The following is a 1,353-nucleotide window of genomic DNA, read 5'->3' on the forward strand; positions in this document are numbered from 1 at the left end:
GCTCATCCAGGGGCTCAGCAATCCCTTCCTAGGGCCATCGCAATAAGCAAAGCCTAGACAGGTTTCTGGTTTCAGACCGAGAATCTTGAGTTTCTACCTTACAGAAGGTAGCTAGAACCCTGTGACCAGAGAAACAATGGCTATAACACACACCACCCCGAAAGATTTTTGCCGCAAAAAAAAAAAAAAGTAGAAGAAGAAAGAGAAAAAGAAAAGGAAAGAAAAGAAAAGAAAAGAAAGGGAAAAAAAAACCGATTCCCAACCCCTGTGGCACATGGACATCTCCCATCTGCAACTGAAACCTTTCAAGAACCACTCAAATCATCGATTTATTCAGGGACCGACTGAAATGCGTAAACGTAGGATTTCTTTCAGACATTCACAGTGGATGATATGCAGTAGGACTCCCGCAGGTGCAGTCTTGCAAGAAATCAAGAGTCCGTCTTCTTTTTCCATGCTGACTCATTTCATCTGCTGCCGAATCCGAATCTGTGTGTCTGCTTTGAATTGAGAAAGAGAGCATGCTGTCATGAGAGCAGAGATTCCTCCTGCAGGGAGCTACTCCTCTTCTTGGGGCTCCTTCTCCCAGACAGTGGGAATGCTGAAAGGGCCGCTTGCATTTCTACTCTGACAATCTCCCAGGAGCAAGGGCTGTGTGCCTTTCCCTCCAGATAGCGGAAGAACCCTCGGAAGTAGGTGCGGATGGCCAGGGCAAAAGGCAGTGGACAGGACTGGCCCTGCTCTCTTGTCCTCTCCAGCACTTGCAGCTCACTCCACAGGCTGTCTAGGAGTTGATCAAGCTCCATCTCTGGCCAGGCAGCTCTGCTGGCCTCAGAGTCAAAGAGGTGGAAGACCTGCCAGAGCATCTGCCTGTAGCAACTGGTGGCTTCTTCCAGCTTCACCTGAGCGATAGGTCCTTTCTTCCAGGGACAGCGGAAATCGGTTCTGTCCCGCAGGCACTGGTAAGCCGGCACGCTTTTCAGCTCTGCTAAGAAGCGCGCGGTTTTGCGGCGCTGCGAGCTCCAAGATGCATACCAATCCAGTGAGCTGGCTGTGCAGCAGCTCAGCATCACCCCTCCCACCAGGAATAGATGCACAGACAACATGCTGAAGCGGAACGATTGCGGAGCTCGCCTGCAGGGGCGCTCGAGAGCAAGGCCAACTTCCCATTGAGCCGGGAGTTTTTGCTGCTTTAATAGTTCACTCAGAGCTCTCAGGCTCTGGCCAACTGTGCTGTGACAGGAGCAAGCAACAGAGAGCTCAGAGAGAGCAGAGAGTGCAGAGAGCGCAGAGACCGCAGAGTGCGCAGAGTGCGCAGAGAGCGCAGAGAGCACAGAGAGCACAGAGAGCACA

General features: G+C 52.0%; 1 protein-coding gene across 1 annotated transcript; it reads right to left on the reverse strand.

Moving 5' to 3' along the window:
• Positions 1 to 527: 527 nt before the first annotated feature.
• LOC114616115 (interferon alpha-3-like) lies at positions 528 to 1,106 on the reverse strand. Its single transcript, XM_028761639.1, has one exon. The coding sequence runs from the start codon at positions 1,104 to 1,106 to the stop codon at positions 528 to 530; it is 579 nt and encodes a 192-aa protein (XP_028617472.1).
• Positions 1,107 to 1,353: the final 247 nt, after the last annotated feature.

The sequence above is a fragment of the Grammomys surdaster genome, unplaced genomic scaffold, assembly GCF_004785775.1.
Source record: "Grammomys surdaster isolate TR1022 unplaced genomic scaffold, NIH_TR_1.0 283648, whole genome shotgun sequence".
In the NCBI taxonomy this organism is placed as follows: domain Eukaryota; kingdom Metazoa; phylum Chordata; class Mammalia; order Rodentia; family Muridae; genus Grammomys; species Grammomys surdaster.

Bases quoted from the DNA above. Each gene is read 5' to 3' on its own strand.
- LOC114616115 (XM_028761639.1), bottom strand. From the start codon at position 1,106: ATGTTGTCTGTGCATCTATTCCTGGTGGGAGGGGTGATGCTGAGCTGC.